This window comes from Ziziphus jujuba, chromosome 2 (assembly GCF_031755915.1).
Source record: "Ziziphus jujuba cultivar Dongzao chromosome 2, ASM3175591v1".
NCBI classification, from domain to species: Eukaryota; Viridiplantae; Streptophyta; class Magnoliopsida; order Rosales; family Rhamnaceae; genus Ziziphus; species Ziziphus jujuba.
Window position 1 is genome coordinate 15909285 of NC_083380.1, and position 17060 is coordinate 15926344.

General features: G+C 28.3%; 1 protein-coding gene across 2 annotated transcripts; it reads left to right on the forward strand.

Moving 5' to 3' along the window:
- The first annotated feature begins 1534 nt into the window (after positions 1-1534).
- Positions 1535-12074, forward strand: LOC132800579 (protein DETOXIFICATION 16-like). 2 transcript variants are annotated; one of them, XM_060814624.1, is made up of 8 exons: positions 1535-2010; positions 2804-3348; positions 3497-3583; positions 3702-3758; positions 3985-4223; positions 11575-11693; positions 11782-11868; positions 11942-12074. In XM_060814624.1, the coding sequence occupies exons 1-8, from the start codon at positions 1729-1731 to the stop codon at positions 11999-12001; spliced, it is 1476 nt and encodes a 491-aa protein (XP_060670607.1). In that variant the 5' UTR covers positions 1535-1728; the 3' UTR covers positions 12002-12074. The 2 variants fall into 2 exon arrangements, with proteins under 2 accessions (XP_060670607.1, XP_060670606.1); XM_060814623.1 differs by lacking the exons at positions 11575-11693; positions 11782-11868; positions 11942-12074 and adding exons at positions 4768-4886; positions 4977-5063; positions 5134-5485 and having other exon boundaries at positions 1545-2010.
- Positions 12075-17060: the final 4986 nt, after the last annotated feature.

Here is a 17060-nt window from a genome sequence, read left to right on the forward strand (position 1 = left end):
TTACGCAAAAATATTATAGTGACAAATTCAATACAAAGATTTCGAATTTTGATCTTTACACTTCCAAAGTCAAAATTAAAAACAAATAACTACCATGTTTTCTAAAAAAAAATAAATAAATAAAAAATTTTCATCTTTGAAATTATAATGGTTATTCATTTCATGTACCATACGAAATTTACAGGAAAGTTGCTATGTATATATAAAATTAGCAAAGAGGAAGTTTGAAGTAGTTGGTTTGGATTTGGATTCTATGTATAAAAGGTGTTAAGTTTGTCGACTATATTGGTCACTCAAATTGCCGTGCTTGACTCGCATACCACTTGGTCTATGTCCCAAGTACTTGGAATATTTGCAAGTGATACAGATTATTTAAATTGAAATTAATAATTATGACTAATAGAATTAAGAGGTTTTTGGTTAGATTTCCGATAACTTTTGTTATTATCATATATTGCCAAATTCTTGGAGCAATCGATGAGTCACATTTTTTTTTTTTTTTTATATATCATTTTAAATTTGGACTTTTGCTGCTTTCTCTTGGCAATTTTCAACCAAAGCCTGTTATGTACATTGTACTAATTCTTGTCTAGGTTTTGTTCTTTTGCTGATTAATAGTTTAATTTTTATAATATTATCCCGCTGGTCATCTCGTGAATGCTTAGGCGCAGCAGTAAGGCACCGCCACATTGCATGAGTTAGGTTGAAAATTCCTTTTTTTTTTTTTTATTATTTTTTTTTCTTCCAATATATTTGTAATACTTTAAGCTAAACCCTCTATCTTTTGCTGTCCTAGAGTATCGTTTATTTGAGATTCTAAAATGTATTTGTTTATGGGAAAAAAAGATAATGAAATAACTTTAATGTTAGTTTTGAAAATCAATTGTGAAAATAGAATGAATTAAATAATGAAACTCACCATTTTTTTAATTTATTTATCACTTTATCTTTTATTTTTTTTAAAAAATATTTTTTTATGTTTATTAATTTTAAATTATTAAATGATATGATACTATTTAAAAATGGCTCTGTTAGCAGGACAGAAACAGTTTATATCTATTTTTTAAAAAAATATCCTTTATATTTATTAGTTTTAAATTATTAAATGATATGATACTATTTTAAAATAGTGCAGGAACAGTTTATATTTACATATAAAGTGGTCCCAAAAAAAAATTATATATAAAGTATGTTAGAAATTGTTTCCCATTTTTTGAAGTGACGAAGATATGTCACCCCTTTTTTTTAAAAAAAAAAGAATGTGACGAACTAAAATTTTTATCAGTTAGCCAACAAAATAAAAAATAAAAAATAAAAAATTACTTTTTATCAAAAATCATGCATGACGTTAAGGGAAAAAATTATATTTGTCACTATGATCTTTGGTAATTAAATAAATAAGATTTGTTTGGATACTTCTGGTACTTAGTTCCGGCTTTTGTGTGTGACATGGTGACCAAATATTTTTGTCTTTATGTAAATTGCTCAAACTATTTGTATTATTTACTTACAATCATCCAAATTGACACCTTATCTGTTTCTCATGAATAAATGAACTCCGACACTTTTGTGGACTAATTGCATGGAATCTTATACGGAACAAAAAAGAATTTGAGCCATCAAAATTCTGAGAAGCTATATGAAGCCAATATTAGTGTGGTTCTCTGCCTATGCCTCTGCTCTGTTTCTTTCTCTCTCTCCCTCTAAATCTCCAAAGCTAAGTAGAAAATGGAGAGAGAGGTCAACAACGCAACTTTAAGCACGCCATTGATTCAAGTTTGTGAAGAGAATGGATCTGAAAATGGAATAGAGATAAGTCACGGTAGAAGTGAGATTCTTGAGGAAGTAAAGAAACAGTTATGGCTAGCAGGGCCTTTGATATCAGTGAGCCTGTTGATTTATTCATTGCAGATGATATCTGTGATGTTTGTGGGTCATCTTGGTGAGCTATCTTTATCTGGTGCTTCCATGGCTACTTCCTTCGCATCAGTGACTGGTTTTAGCTTGCTGGTGAGTTGGGTTTTTGCCCCAAATTTTTAGTATTGATTCCATGGTTTCTTTGTGCTCTTTGGTTATGGCAATCCTTTTTGTTTTGTTTTGTTTTTTGTTTTTTTTTTTTTTTTCAACTTCATCTTCAATCATGTTAAAACATTTCCCAGTTGATTAAAAGTGACTTTTTAAAAAATCCAAAAAGAATAAGAATGAAAAAAAACCTAAATTTACTTTCTGATTTTGATTTGGGTTTTTCTCTAATATAGATGTGGACATGCAATATTATGGATTATACAATACTTTTCTAGGTGATTTTCACTTACTGCTTTGAATTCCTGCTGGAACTGTTCAATGAAGACTCTACTTCTATTATAGCTTAAATTGCTTCCCAAATCTTCATGTGAACTGTATGTATAGGCCTAAATTTCTGTAAAAAATTTTAATGGGTCCTTGAGACGGATCATGCTTCTTTAATTTGTGCCTAAAAAGCAAACTGGTAGAATTAAATCTTTTATTCCCTCATATTATGCACTTAGGTATCCAATACTAGTTTGTAACCCAAATTCTCTGCGTATATATAAGCTACTGACTCAGTATGGGATCTTAAATGCTGGTGAAAGATCCATGAACTTTACAGCAAATTGTATATGTCTGGCTCTACTTTTATTTGCTGCTTTCAGGTTTGATGTTGTTATGAAAAATGATTATTATGTTATTAGAAAGGCGAAGATTATTGGTGTATTTTTTTTATTTTTTTGTTTTCTTCTGTAATATAGTCCCTCCATCCGAATAGTTCGTTTTGTTCGAATAGATGGGATTGTCAAGTGCATTGGAGACATTATCAGGACAGGCATATGGAGCAAAGCAATACCATATGCTGGGCATACACATGCAGAGAGCCATGTTTGTTCTCTTAATTGTTAGCATACCCCTTGCCGTTATTTGGGCAAACACGAGATCTATTCTAACTTTCCTGGGCCAAGATGCTGCAATATCAGCAGAAGCCGGACAATATGCTCGTTTTATGATCCCGTCCCTTTTTGCCTATGGTCTTCTTCAATGCTTCATAAGATTCTTACAGACCCAAAGCATTGTTTTTCCAATGATGCTGAGCTGTGGAATCACAACATTAATCCATATTATTTTGTGTTGGATATTGGTACTGAAATCTGGACTTGGAAACAGGGGAGCTGCCTTGGCAAATTCCATCTCCTATTGGATCAATGTGCTATTGCTGGGCCTCTATGTGAAGTTCTCTTCTTCATGTGCAAAATCTTGGACAGGGTTTTCAAAGGAATCTTTGAGAAACATTCCCACTTTTCTTAAACTTGCCATTCCTTCAGCTGTCATGGTCTGGTAATTTCTGCTTCATCCTGTTCTATCATGGTCTTAATTATATGCCAAACGGTGTATTTTCTTATCCATTATATATTTCTCTTTCGTGAAATTTTACCCTTTGATCCTAATGCAGTTTACCATGATGTTTTACACTGGTTTTGAACAGCTTAGAGATGTGGTCATTCGAAATGATGGTTCTTTTATCTGGTCTTCTTCCCAATCCCGAGCTAGAAACCTCTGTTCTTTCTATATGGTTTGTTATTATAATGGTTAACTGCAGCATAATTTTACTTGATATTGTAGGCTAAATACTTTTCTAATTTGGGGTTCTGTATTTCTAAGTTTTTGCTGACTATAACTTACATTTCCAGCCTTAACACAGCTGCAACAGTATGGATGATCCCTTTTGGACTAAGCAGTGCTGTAAGGTGAGCTATGATGTAGATTCTGACCATTGCTGTTTTACAATTCTGAGTATATCTAAGTTTTTGGAATTTATATTTTATAGGTACTATAACTTTCCAAACATAAGGCATTTAATTCTAATATTGTTTATGCGAGAATTCAGCAAGTGGTATTTATATTACAGCAAAGGCACTACTTCTAATCCAATATTTTTTGTATATTCTTTATGTTTTGGTTTCTGAATTACAGCACTCGGGTTTCGAATGAATTAGGAGCTGGACACCCAGATGCAGCTCGCTTAGCAGTACATGTTGTCTTGGTCATGGCTATTACTGAGGGTTTATTGGTGGGATTGGTCCTTATATTGATACGTAACATCTGGGGCTACGCTTTTAGCAATGAATTGGAAGTGATCAAATATGTAGCAATAATGATGCCAATACTTGCATTATCCAACTTTTTAGATGGCCTCCAGTGTGTTCTTTCAGGTTTTTCTACTATCTCATGGTTCATATAAGAACAGCATCATCTTATACATTAAAAATAGACTTGGACAAACCCTTGTTGGTATCTGTTTATAACTACTTTACAGAATCTGACATTGGTAGAAAACAAACAGAAATGCTTATTTGTCCTATTTGCCATATGTTTGTTATTATATATATATTTTTTTATTTTTCATTTTTCATTTTAAAACCTGTGAAAACAGAATTTCCCTGTCCACCATAAGATTCTTCATGACAGAAAGAGTAAAAATAGGTTGATTACCTATTTTCAACACACTCACAAGCCTTTCTTCTTCTTTTCTTTAATTTCATAAGAAATTTTCTTTTCATAGAACCAATAAGAGTAAAAACATTGGTTTTAGAGACAAATAAATTGTCCCCTCCTCTAGTCCTAAGCTTAATAACACAAGTTTTGTAGAATGTGATCTCTGGAAAAATTAAAGGGAAATAGATTATAAGATAGCCTTCGTGGAAGAATCAAGCAGTGGAGCTATTAGTATGACTAAATACGAACATTAATTCATAGGGAACGCAAGAGGATGTGGGTGGCAGAAGATTGGAGCTTATGTGAACCTCGGATCCTACTATTTGGTGGGAATTCCATCAGCTGTTTTATTGGCTTTTGTCTTCCATATTCGTGGAAAGGTTCATTTCTAGTGCCATTTAACTTCACTTTCATGTTAACTTCTAGTGCAAGCAAGTTATAATTTTCTTGTGAATTATTTTTTTGAATAGGGTCTCTGGTTGGGAATAATATGTGCACTTGTGGTACAAGTGCTATCTCTTTTTACTATCACCATTCGCACCAACTGGGACCAAGAAGTAACGTTCTCTCTCACTTTCTCCTTCTCCATTTATTTTCTTCATCTGATTGTTGATGTTTTTTGTTCAGGCAAAGAAGGCTACAGAAAGAGTCTACGACTCGAAAATTCCTGTGGATATGGTCTCATGATATGCTTAATGTGACCTGCAACAAAGACGACTTTCATAGCAAAAATCTGTTAGAACATAGCTATATATGGCAATCTTGGAATTTTATGAAGTGGTATAACTTGACTGCTGGAAGATACATCGGCTGCAGAGTAAGAAGACTTGAGCTTTTAGCTTATTCTTGTGGCTCTACTTCTTGAAGTTTCTACTCTTCCCTAAATTTTGACGTTATGAGAGGAGTAATTTTCTTTTATATGAAATTTATCATAAGAATATTAAACTGTGCCTTTATTAATGGATTGCTTTGATCTTCACATGAGTCAAATAGTTTAAAGTGTTACTGTGGACAATGAATTTCATCAAGCAGTGTGGAATTTAAAAGTTTGCGTTCTAATTAACTTTTCTTTAGTAATTAGAGAACTTGTTTGATTAAATCGAACTAGAGTTGGATGTTTGGTAGGCTATTTGCCAGCAGATAGAGCACAAACATGTTTTTAGATAGATATATGAGATTGGATTGGACTACTTAAGTTTACGAATGGAGCTTTACACTTAATTGAAATTAACAATAAGGAAACTGCACTTCTATTCACTCTAAAAATTTAATAACTATATTACATTTTTAATTACATCTTAATATTTTAAAAATATCCTTTGTTAAAAGGTACAACTACCTTTAAGCATATAAAAAGAATAAAAATAAATTATTTTGTATATACTACAATAGAATTTTTGGAAAAAATAATAAACCCTAACAATGGAAAAAAAAAATAAAGTTTAGTGATTAAGAAGAATAAATATACAATAATGATTGGTAAATTATTCCTTTCAATCTTGAAAATGTAAGTATTTAAAAATTATTCCTTTCAATCTTGAAAATGTAAGTATTTAACTTTTATAATTCATTTGTCTTCTCTAATGGCTTTTCATATGTTTTTTATTTTAAAAAAAAAAAATTCATTTTAAATCTATTCTTTGTATCACTCTGAAGTCATTTGGTATAGTAGCCCAGATGCTTTGAGTAGGTCAAGGTTCTGTATATAGGAGAAATTAATTACTTCAAGAATATGTGTAGTATACATAACATAGATGATTTGAACAAATCCGGATTTTGTATATCAGACATATTTTGTTTCGTTTGAATTATATAATTTGGATGAAAACAAACAATATGTGATGTAGTCATCAAATATACATAACCTGGACGATTTGAATCAATTCAGGTTTTGTAGGCTGAATGTATCCAATTTTATACGAATTATGTGATCCGAATGAAAATGAACGATACTTGAATTACTCATTTGGTGTATATAACCTGAATGATTTCAATTCATCCGGGTTCTATATATTGGATATATAATCCAGATTGAAACGGACGGTATGTGAAGTAATTATTTGGTCTACATAATCCAAACAATTTAAACCTGTCTAGGTTTAATTTGTTTATCAATCGTATTTTGTTTCATCTCAATCATACATTCTAGACAGAAACAAACATGTTAAATAGTCGTTCAATATACATAACTGGATGATTTGGATCGTCCTGATATTGTATGCCGAACATATTAGGTTTCATTTAGATTATATAATTTGGATGGAAACAAAGGATACATGAATATGTAGTGTTTAATCACATTCAAGGTTTAAAATATCCGAAATTTTCTTAAAATTTCTATTTTTTTAAGGAGTCGAAATAAAATTTAGATTTCAAATGGAAACGGATAGAATTTCCATAATATCTATTGATATTTCCGAAATTTCACTGAAATTTCTATGGAAATTTCCATCAAAATATCTAAATCAAATTTTTAATAATTTGGCTAAGGAATCCATAATATCTATCGAAATTGTAGAAATTTCCATGTAAATTTCCGAAACTTTCCATGAAAATATTGGAAATATATATAATGTTTTTAATAAAAATTCAAAAATATTATTGATGTTTAGTAAGTTATTTTACCAAATTAATTTTAGTGATTTTTTTTAAACTTTTAATTGCTTTATAAGTATTTAATGATATAAATAAAACGAAGTGAATTGAATTTAATAACCTTAACAAGTTCTATTCATTGATAAAATATATATACTCATTATATATTTTGTATAAGATAGATTCACTAGAATCCCATAATTACAAGTTAATAATTGATTATATAGAATAAAAATTAATAACATAAAATAATAACATGGAAATATAATATTATGTAAAATTGATATTGATAGCATTTAAATTAATAACATTAAGCAAATAAAAATAAAAAAGATGATAGAATATATTATACTAAACATATTGAATACATTATCCTTATGATTAACATATTAATAATTATATAAAAAATTATTAAAAAATACATATTTTAATAATTACTTTTCACATTTTATATCTCAAAATGAGAACGAAAAATATACTAATAATTTTCAATTATCTAAGAATTTTATAAGTATTGAGATGATATTTATAAAATATAATGTAATTGTAATGATTGTTTTATCTTAATTAATAAATAACTTATTAACTATATACTTTCTTTTTTGTATATTTTTATTTATGATCGTTACCACTTACTGTAAATTAAATTGATTAAATATTTGTTTGATAGAACTTTTTTTTTTGGGAACCAAAAGCTCTACTTATAGGCCAAAAGCTCTTTTATTAATAAATAAGAGTGTTTGGCAAGAGTCAACAAGCATTTATTGACAAAAAAAAAAAAGTTTTTTTAAGCTATTTTAGAAAAACCTAAATTTTGTGTTTATCTAGAGAAACTCTTTTTTTTTTTTTTAACTTATATGGAAATTCAATAAGCATTTAATGCAATTTTTTTTTCTGATATGAAAACTTAATGAGCATTTAATAGAGTTTTTTTTTATTTACAACCAAATATTTATTAATTTTTTAATAAAAGTTCTTTTTTAAAAATATCTATTATACAAAACTTTATAGACTACAACTTTACTTTCATCAGTTATACCAAACAGTTCCTAAGAGAAATATAATATCTATTTAATATTTTTGTAATTTTTATAATCAATTTGATAATTAATTGTTTAAGTAAGTTAATACTAAAGTTTCAACAAAATTTCAATTTTTTTAAATAAATTTCCGATACTTTCCAATATTTCTATGGAAATTTTCATATTTTGAACTTTCGATATTTCCACCGATATCGAAATTTTGAACCTTGATCACATTTAAGGGTAAATTATGTATTTGTAGTGTATCTATTTAATCACATTTAAGTGTAAATTATCTATAATATATGGGTGTATATATTAAAAATTAAATTAAAAATAAGTATGTATAAAATATAGTGTGGTTATTAAATTTTGCAACGTGAATAAAACAACTTATTAGGAAATTAGTTATTAATAACTTTTAAACTATAATTATGCAAAATTTAAAAAATTTTGGGGTAAAATAATCAAACTATTCTTATAGCTAGTAGTTACTTAAAAATTTTATCCAAAGAAAAAAAAATTGGTTATATATGGTAGCTACTTTCAAATACTGTGCAACCTTACAAATGAGCCCTTAATTATGAAAATGTCAAAACCAATGGTAAACAATCATCGATAAAATTTATATATTAAATGATAATTTAAATGGTTAGTATTAAAAAGTTTATTTTTAAGATTAATTTAAATATTTAATATTAAAGAGTTCATTTTTAAAATTTTAGTATAAAAAATAATAAAATCAAATATTTTAATTAAAATTGATCACAGAAGTTGATTATCATCATCAGTTATGATAAAAAATAAATTGTAACAAATAATAATATTGTGAAAATAAAGACAATAATAACTTAAAATCTCAATATCACCCCTACAAGTAAAATACCATATACAATAGAATATAGTATTGTAATTTACCCCCCCAAAAAAAAAAAAAAAGTATTGTAGCCGACCTTTTTGTAGAGTTTACTTATTCACAATTTTTACTTTATTTTATGATTGAGTGGCTGAGCATAGGACTGCACACAGCGAAAGAATGGACATTTCTACTAGGCTTCCTGTACAAAAAAAGGATGTGGTAAAATTTTATATTGTTATTTAATGTAAAATATCGGCAATATAAATGGATAATATAATAGATATTTTGAATGTGATGGGGACAGTTTTGTCCTAAAAACATATTTCAATTATTTTATTAGCTACAAAATTGACATTTGGGTTTATATATTTACATCTTTTTTTTTTTTTTTTTTGGGTCGGTTGTATTGAACATACATTGTTTAAAAGGTTATTTGTAATTTTTGAATAGTTTGAGGGATTTTTGTCTATTTTGCCCTAAATTTAATTTAATAATTCCTTCAAATATTTTTTTCATGCTTTTTGATGTTGATTTCCCCTGGACAACAACATCTTAATTAACTTGCTTTTAATATTGTTTTCCTCTAGTCAACAACAACTTGATTAACTTATGTGCATTATTTCGTTGTTGACTTAACTGCCATTTGGATCTGTCTCAAGCATTTGGAAATGGAAAATTTATAAGAAATATAGCTTCTAAGACCACTAAAATACGTTTTTGGTGATGAGAAAAGATCTCAAACAACCTTCTTCTTCTTCTTCTTCTCCTTTTCTTTTTTCTTTTTTTTTTTTAATAATTTCAAACAACTTTAATTATTACAAGAGGACAATTCACGCATGCAGCAACATATTATTCAAAATATGTACCTGCACTCCAAGTATGGTGTCTTTTTTTTTTTTTATAATAATTATTATTTAAAATTGGAATATTTAAAATTCAATTCTAAATTTGAATTCAAATAACAATTTTCATTTCCTCCAATTAAGCCTTTGTCATGTAAATTTTATTGGTTTAAATAAACTAGGAATTCCTGACACTTACTTTTTTTTTGATACTGAGTTGAGAGAGATGTGTATATTTTAATTTGGATCTTATCCAAAAATTAGTAAAACTTGATCATTTCATTTGTGCTTAATTTATGTTATTATTCATTTTCGTTTATTTATCAAGGAAATCAACATTGCACTTATTACCAAAATAAAAAATAAAAAAATTGTACTTGAAAAAAATGCACTACCTTACAATGTTCATCCTTGGTACTGTTTTGTATACTTTTGATTCCTAGTGTACCAATAAAAAAAATATACTTCGATATTTGGTTAGAAATCATAAAAATTATTTTTGAAGCTAAATTAATTTATTAAAATTTTTAATATTTTAATTAAAATAGAAAATACTTAGTTTCTTTAAAAATTGTTTATATAGATGTTTCTCTTAGCATCTAAAATATATTTTCACTAATCCAAAAAGTAATTTTTCTCCTTGACAGCCCTTTTGAAGAATTTCAAAAGCAATACTAAGAATGTTCTACATATTTTCTTAACTGAAGATTTATTTAATTTTTGGGTGAACCTTTCTTTCCCTACTTTTTGAAAATATGTCTGTATATAAATATATCGTAATTTTTCAAGTAACAGTGTATTGATATCCTCAATAGCTCAATGCCCGAATTAAATGATGAAATATTGTACATTATTGTAAAGGTGGCCTTATTTAATTCTGTGATTAATGCTGTGTCTCCCTTCTTTTATTTATTTATTTTTTTTTTGGGGTCTCCTTATTGTTAATAACAAATTAATTAAACAATATTACTCAGTAAAAATAAAATTAAGCATTATTTATGAATTTTAAGATTATTTTTTATAAAATTATTGACAAAGCAGATTAAGACTTATGGCCTTTTTTTTTTTCTATTACATTTTACTTCTTTTCTCTCTTCTTTAAATACATAGTTTATTTTTATTAAATCATCAGAGTCTAAACTTTTCTATATTTCAAATTTTTTCTATCTCTCATTTCTCAATTTTATAAGTTTTAATAAATTATGCTATATATATATATATATATCTGGATGTCATAAATTGTTTTCCAATAATATTGTGTAAAAGGGCTATTGACGGCTTTTAGTTAACTATATATTCTATTAACTTTTGTTTTTAAATAATTTTTTCAGGAAAATTTAGCTTTTTATGAAACATAAATAATGTTTATAGAGGCTCTAAAAGTATACATTCACTATGATAATATCTATACCATATCAGTTTTACATTTATTTTAAACATTAACATTGCAGAATAATTTTCTCAAAATATACCAACAGGTTGATTACCTATTTTCAACATATTCATGGGCCTTTCTTCTTCTTTTCTTTAATTTCATTAGGAATTTTCTATCCATAGAACCAATAAGAATAAAAACATTGGTTTTAGAGACAAATAAATTGTCCCATCCTCTAGTCCTAAGCTAATAACACAAGCTTTGTAGAATGTGATCTCTAGAAAAATCAAAGGGAAATAGATTATAAGATAGCCTTCATAGATGAATCTGGCAGTGGAGCTATTAAGATGACTAAATATGAACATTAATTCATAGGGAATGCAAGAGGATGTGGGTGGCAGAAGATTGGAGCTTATGTGAACCTCGGACCCTACTATTTGGTGGGAATTCCATCAGCTGTTTTATTGGCTTTTGTCTTCCATATTCGTGGAAGGGTTCATTTCTAGTGCCATTTAACTTCTTTTTCATGTTAACTTCTAGTGCAAGCAAGTAATAATATTTTTGAGTTATTGTTTTGAATAGGGTCTCTGGTTGGGAATAATATGTGCACTCGTGGTACAAGTGCTATCTCTTTTTACTATCACCATTCGCACCAACTGGGAGCAAGAAGTAACCTTTCTCTCTCACTTTCTCCTTTCTCCATGTTATTTTCTTCATCTGATTTTTGATGTTTTTTGTTCAGGCAAAGAAGGCTACAGAAAGAGTCTACGACTCGAAGATTCCTGTCGATATAGTCTCATGATATGCTTAATGTGACTTGCAAAAAAGAAGACTTTCATAGCAAAAATCTGTTAAAGAACATAGCTAAATATGGCAGTCTTGGAATTTTATGAAGTGGTATAACTAGACTGCTGGAAGATATATTGGCTGCAGGGTAAGAAGACTTGAGCTTTTAGCTTATTCTTGTAGCTCTATTTCTTGAAGTTTCTACTCTTCCTTAAATTTTGACGTTATATGAGGAGTAATTTTCTTTTATTTGAAATTTATCGTAAGAATATTAGACTGTGCCTTTATTATTGGAATGCTTTGATCTTCACATGAGTACAATAGTTTAAAAGTGTTATTGCGGACAATGAATTTCATCAAGCAGCTTTGCATTTAAAAGTTTGCGTACTAATTAACTTTTCTTTAGTAATTTTTGAACTTGTTTGACTAAATCGAACTAGAGTTGGATTTTTGGTAAGCTAGTTGCCAGCAGATAGAGCACAAACAAGTTTAAAGATGAATATATGAGATTGGATTACTTAAGTTTACCAATGGAGCTTTCTTTACTCTTACTAGAAATTAACAATAAGGGAATTGCGTTTCTATTCATGCTACAAAATTTAATAACTACATTACATTTTTAATTATTTCTTAATATGTCAAAAATATATATCCTTTGTTAAAAAGTCACAGCTACCTTTAAGCATATAAATAGAATAAAAATATATTAGGACGTACATGCTACAATGGAGTTTTAGGAAAAATAAGAAACCCTAACAATGGAAAAAATAGAGTTGAGCAATTAAGAAGTAAAAAATATACAAAAATGATTGGTAAATCATTCATTTCAACGTTAAAAATGTAAGTATTTAACTTTTATAGTTTATTTTTTTCTAATATATATATATATATATATTTAATTTTTATTCCATCAATTCTTCGTATCACTCTAAAGTCATTTGGTATAGTGGCACAAATGTTTTGAATAGGTCAAATAGGTCAAGGTTCTATATATAGGAGAAAATAATCACTTCAAGAATATGTGTAGTATATATAACACGGATGAGTTGAACAAATTTGAATTTTGCATATCGAATATATTTTGTATCATTTGAATTATATAATCTGAATGAAAACAAACAATATGTGAAGTAGTAACTTTGTCGGTTGAACCCATCTAGGTTTTGTATGCTGGATGTATTCTATTTCATATGGACTATGTGATGTAACCAAAAATGAATGAGACATGAAGTAGTCATGTGGCATACATAACTTGCATGATGTGAATCCATTCAGGTTTTGTAAATTAGACATATCATTTCCATCTAAGTTACATGATCTTGATTGAAACCAATGGTATGTGAAGTAATTACTCGGTATACATAATCCGAACGATTTAAACATGTCTATATTTTGTTTATTGATCATACTTTGTTTCATCTCAATTATAAAATTCAAATGAAAACAAATAACATGTAAAATAGTCATGTCATATACATAACTGGATAATTTGAATCCGTCCTGTATTATATAATTCAAATGGAAACAAATGATACTGTTTTGATTTCAAACAACTTTAATTATTACAATAAGGACAATTCACGCATGCAGCAACATATTACTCAAAAATGTGTACCTGCACTCCAATTTTTATGATAATAATCATTTAAAATTGAAATAGCTAAAATTAAATTTTAAATTTGAATTTAAATAACAAATTTCATTTTATCTAATTAAATCTTCGTCATGTAAATATTATTGGTTCAAATAAATTGGAGTTTTCTGAGACTTACTAATTTTTTTTACTTTTTTTCATGTTGAGTTGGGAGAGATGGATGTATTTTAATTTGGATCTTATCCCCCAAAAAAAAAAAAACAATTGTAAAACCTGATTATTTCATTTGTTCTTAATTTGGATTCTTATTCATTTTCGTTTATTTATCACGCAAATCAACATTGTACTTATTACCAAGGAAAAAAAAAAAATCAAAATTGTACTTGAGAAAAGTGCACTACCTTACAATGTTCATGCTTGGTACTGTTTTGTATACTTTTGATTCCCAGTGTATCAATTAAAAAAAAAAAAATACTTAGATATTTGGTTAGAAATCATAAAAATTATTGAAACTAAATTAATTTATTAAAATTTTTAATATTTTAATTAAAATATAAAATACTTAATTTCTTTAAAAATTATTTATCTAGATATTTCTCTTAGTATCTAAAATATATTTTCACTAATCCAAAATGTAATTTTTCTCCCTGACAGCCCTTTTGAAGAATTTCAAAATCAATACTAAGAATGTTCTGCATATTTTCTTAACTGAAGATTTATTTAATTTTTGGGTGAACCTTTCTTTCCCTACATTTTGAAAATATGTCTGTATATAAATATATCGTTATTTTTCAAGTAACAGTGTATTGATATCCTCAATAGCTAAATTCCCAAAATAGATGATGAAATATTGTACATTATTGTAAAGGTGGCCCTATTTATTTCTGTCATTAATGCCCTGTCTCCCTTTTTTTTTTTTTTTTTTTTTTTTGGCTCTTTTTTGTCTCCTTATTGTTAATGACAAATTAATTAAACAATATTACTCAGCAAAAATAAAATTAAGCATTATTTTTCAATTTTAAGTTTATTTTTCATAAAATTTTTGACAAAGCAGTTTAACCCCCCCCCCCTTTTTTTTTCTATTACATTTTTCTTCTTTTCTCTCTTCTTTAAATATATAGTTTATTTTTATTTTATCATCAGAGTATAAAATTTTCTACATTTTAAATTTTTTCTATCTCTTATTTTTCAATTTTATAACAGCTTTAATAAAATTATGCTATATATATAGAACAAGCATCTCCATTAATGAACATAGATTGCTGAATATTTGACAACAAAAAGTTAATGATATTGATATCTAGATGTCATAAATTATTTTCCAATAAATTGTGTAAAAGGGCTATCGATGGTTTTTAGTTAACGACATAGTCTATTAACTTTTTTTTAATGATTTTTCAAAGAAAATGTAGCTTTTATAAAAAAATAAATAATGTTTATAGAAGCTCTAAAAATATACATGCACCATAATAATATCTATACCATAGCAGTTCTATATTTATTTTAAACATTAACATTGTAGAATAATTTTCTCAAAATATTGTTTATATTGCTTATATATATCATGTCTTACAATCCATATCTTCATAAAAGATGCTGTTAAGTTCCTCTACTATAAAATCAAACAATATGGAAAAGTGTTTTTGTTATATCATATGCTTGAATGTTGTAAATTATAAACTTTGAACTTATAACTTTTAATTTTAAAATTATAAACATAAATGCTAAGTTAGAAATGGTAACTCCAAATTTTGAAGTTTGTAATTAATTACAACCCTTGCCTCTTTAGATGATTGTTGACTCAACATTGATTTCCAAATTTGATCTTCTTTTTCTACGTTAAAACAATATTTTGTTTTCTAACCTATAAATGAAGATACTATATATATATATATATATATATTACTACTTGCTTTAGTTTGGTAGATATTAAAGACAAAAGTCCAAAGTGAAGCAAATTTTGTCTTAGATTGAACTTTACTCACCTATATATTTGCAAAGTAATCATTCTGACCCCTTGTCCATTTCTCATAAATTTATATGTAAACAAACTGATTCGCTAACAATTTTGCAGCAATGCAACTTACACGTAGTTACGAGTGATCTTGTTTGAAGGCATGACTTATATCTGTAGTTCTAGATAGTTTATGTGAGTAGGTTTTGAAAACCCCGACTACACTCCTATAGTGTACAGTTGCACCTTCTGATCTTCTCCAAAATGAAGGAAAGAAACAAGGCACATCATCTTAATGAGGTCTTACAGCTAGAACTTGTAGCAGATGAAGAAAGCACCTTTCATCTCTCCCAACTAAGAATGGTGGTAAGGTAATGTTTGAAAAGCAGATTAAGTTAAATGTCGTCCAATCCATCATTCAACGAGTCTGGTTTCCAAATGATCTGGTTAGAATAGAACCTATAAGAGCAAACATCTTTCAATTCAGTTTTAAATCGGCAACTGTTAGAAATAGAGTCTGGAAAAAAAGACCTTAGTCAATAGACGGAGCCCATCTTGTTTTAAGGGAGTGGAAGCCAAAGTTATCCTATGAAGATCTCAATTTCAATTTCTCTACCTTTTGGGTGCAAATTCACGGTCTGCCTCTCCAGTTCATGACAAAGGAAAACACAATGAGGATTGGAAGGCTTTTCCAAGATGTTTTACAATGTGAACACACTTATAGGATTAATATTATTGGAATGAAGTATGTGCAGATTCAAGTTGAGGTCGACATTTTGAAGCCCCTACTGACAGGTTTCTTCCACAAAATCCGTAAAGAAGGAACTTGGATCCAATTCGCATACAAGTGCCTGGCAGAATTTTGCTATTTCTGTGGGAGAGTTGCTCATGGTAAAAGCTTGTGCTCACTCCAAAGCACCGACATTCAAGATACTGGCTCAATTCAATATGGCCTTTGGATACGTGGTGAAGCAAATGCCTTTACAGTAGTCAAAGAAGGTAATTCCTTGAGAAGGATTGACATACCAAGGGGAGAGATTTCGATACCTTTTCCCAAAATGTCAATCCAGATGCTAGAATTGAAGAAGACCCTACCAAATCTTAGGAAAAAGACTTAGGCGAAGCAGACTTAGTGGATAAGGAAGAAGAAAATGAGTCCACTCGACAGAGTACAGCCCTAGGAGAGTCATCCAATTACTACAAGACATTGGAAACGACTCCAATCAAGATCCAATGGTTGAACAACACGAGGACAAAACCTACAACCTAAGTGAGGAGACTAAGAGCCATATTGTCACTTCTCAACAGCATACGGAATTAGCTTTTTCAGGATTTAATTTTCAAATGGGAAAAAAGGGGGAAAGTTTCCCTCCTTCACACCATTGAGCAACTTGAGAAAACTAGGTCAAATTTGAGTCTTGAGATGGAACCCAAACAAACTGGTGATGGGCCATATCCTTATGTTCTGTCCAAAAAAAACTCCAGAAAAATGGGTAAAAGAAAGAGGAAAACCCGAAAGTCTCCATT

Coding starts and splice junctions, on each gene's coding strand:
- LOC132800579 (XM_060814624.1), top strand. CDS start 1,729: ATGGAGAGAGAGGTCAACAACGCAACTTTAAGCACGCCATTGATTCAA. Junction 3,584..3,701: donor ACCTCTGTTCTTTCTATATG/GTTTGTTATTAT, acceptor TTACATTTCCAG/CCTTAACACAGCTGCAACAG. Junction 11,869..11,941: donor GCACCAACTGGGAGCAAGAA/GTAACCTTTCTC, acceptor TTTTTTGTTCAG/GCAAAGAAGGCTACAGAAAG.